General features: G+C 45.8%; 1 protein-coding gene across 1 annotated transcript in view; it reads right to left on the minus strand.

Annotated features, from left to right (window-relative positions):
- Positions 1-1,628, minus strand: part of LOC104811938 (S-type anion channel SLAH2) — a 2,568-nt gene continuing 940 nt past the window's right edge. Inside the window, exons 3-6 of the mRNA XM_010538826.1 lie at positions 1,600-1,628; positions 743-1,513; positions 561-592; positions 1-437 (exon numbers count right to left, since the gene is read on the minus strand). Coding sequence (XP_010537128.1) covers positions 56-437; positions 561-592; positions 743-1,513; positions 1,600-1,628 — 1,214 coding nt within the window. The 3' untranslated portion in view covers positions 1-55. The remainder of the gene's footprint in view (positions 438-560; positions 593-742; positions 1,514-1,599) is intronic.

Genomic DNA, 1,628 nt, shown 5'->3' on the forward strand with positions numbered 1-1,628 from the left:
TGTGATCAATTTCAAAAAACAAATACAATTTGTATCGAGGCCCCTCATTTTGCAGCTAATTTACCCTCGAACCGTATTCTTCTATTTTTCTCACAGGAGGGGCTTCTACATCTGCTTTATTATCGTTAGAGTCCAAAACTTTCAAATAATTACCAATTTTCCTCAAACTTGTGTCATTGAACTGTTTGAACCATCTCCTCTGCTTCGGCTGCTCCACACTGATGGCGATGGCGATATCGTTAGGGAAGAGGTCGCGTAGAACAAAAGCATGCATCATAGTCATCACGAAGACACCTATCACCGTCAGAGTTGCTGCTCCCGACAACAAAACCGACAGAATCTGTGTCGGAACTCCGGCCACTTCGCCGGAGTACTTGATCGCCGCCGTCGCTGCCGCCGTCATCGGAAACGTGTAAGCCCACCATGCCAACGTGAATCTGGAAGCAAAAAAATGAAACGAAGTTAGGGTTTCGATCCGATTCGTGAAATAATCCGATAACCCAAATAGAAAAGTTTGCAACTTGGGTTAGAAAGATTGGTCTACGGATCAAGATTCTTACTTGAATCCACGGAAGAAATTAACCCGGACAACCTGAAACATGCAAGACGATGGATGAACAAAACGAAAAAAGTTAGATTTCTTGTCACACAAGCAATACGACTCCATGTCAATATGGCTCAAATCTTTGATAATTCAGCAAAAAAAAGGAAAAACAAAACGGCTAGAAAATCGGATGATTACCAGAGAGAAGTACAAAAACAAGGAGATGAAGTAAGCGAAGCGAGATCCAAGATCGAAAGAGCCAGAGATCTTAGTCCAGGCCATGGAGGCGACAGCTGGTGCGGCGACGAAGAGGAAGAACACAGGATGAAGCTCTTTAGGAAGGGTTTCATTTGTGGGAAGCCTTTGGTAGAGAGTGACGAACAAGACTAAGTAATGAGACATTCCAATGGCGAAGAAGAAGATGGGTCCTTCTTTCAGCCCCATTGACGCACCCAACAAAGCTCCGACAAAGTTTCCGACAATGGATAAGTGATTTGTAGGGTTTGCGACTTTGGACAGTCTCCTTTGCCCACCGGACATCCACTGTCCGTAGATCTTCAGCTCTAAACACAAGATCGGAGCCATGAGAATGTACCAGAGAATCTTGGGAAGATCTGAGACAATGGAATGTGGGATTCCGAGAGCTAAGAAGAGGGTTGAGATGAGAGGAGCGAAGAAGAAGTTGACACGAATCGGGTGTTGGAATTCACGACGAACAGCCTCGAAGTAGAGGAAAGCCTTGAGGATGTAAGCCGATGAGAAAGCGAGGAGGAGGAAGAGAGAGATCCACCAGAGAGCGTGATTGGTCATCTGGGTCACGTTCAGAAACTTCTCGGCCTCGGTCGTGGCTAAAGTCTTCCACATTATGGCTTGGCTGCTTATTCCGAGACACATTCCGAACGACGTTATCGGAAACCTCAGAAGAAACGGCCATTTCTTGTCGTCCGGCAACAGGATTTCCTCCGAATCCTGCGAAGAAAATCGGGAATAATGAACAGAGAATGATGAACTGGTTTCGAGACGAGATTTCGAATGGTGGGTAAGTGAAGAAATACCCTGAGAGTCTCGAGTTCCGGCCCTTGAA

The sequence above is a fragment of the Tarenaya hassleriana genome, unplaced genomic scaffold (assembly GCF_000463585.1).
Source record: "Tarenaya hassleriana unplaced genomic scaffold, ASM46358v1 Cleome2, whole genome shotgun sequence".
In the NCBI taxonomy this organism is placed as follows: Eukaryota; Viridiplantae; Streptophyta; class Magnoliopsida; order Brassicales; family Cleomaceae; genus Tarenaya; species Tarenaya hassleriana.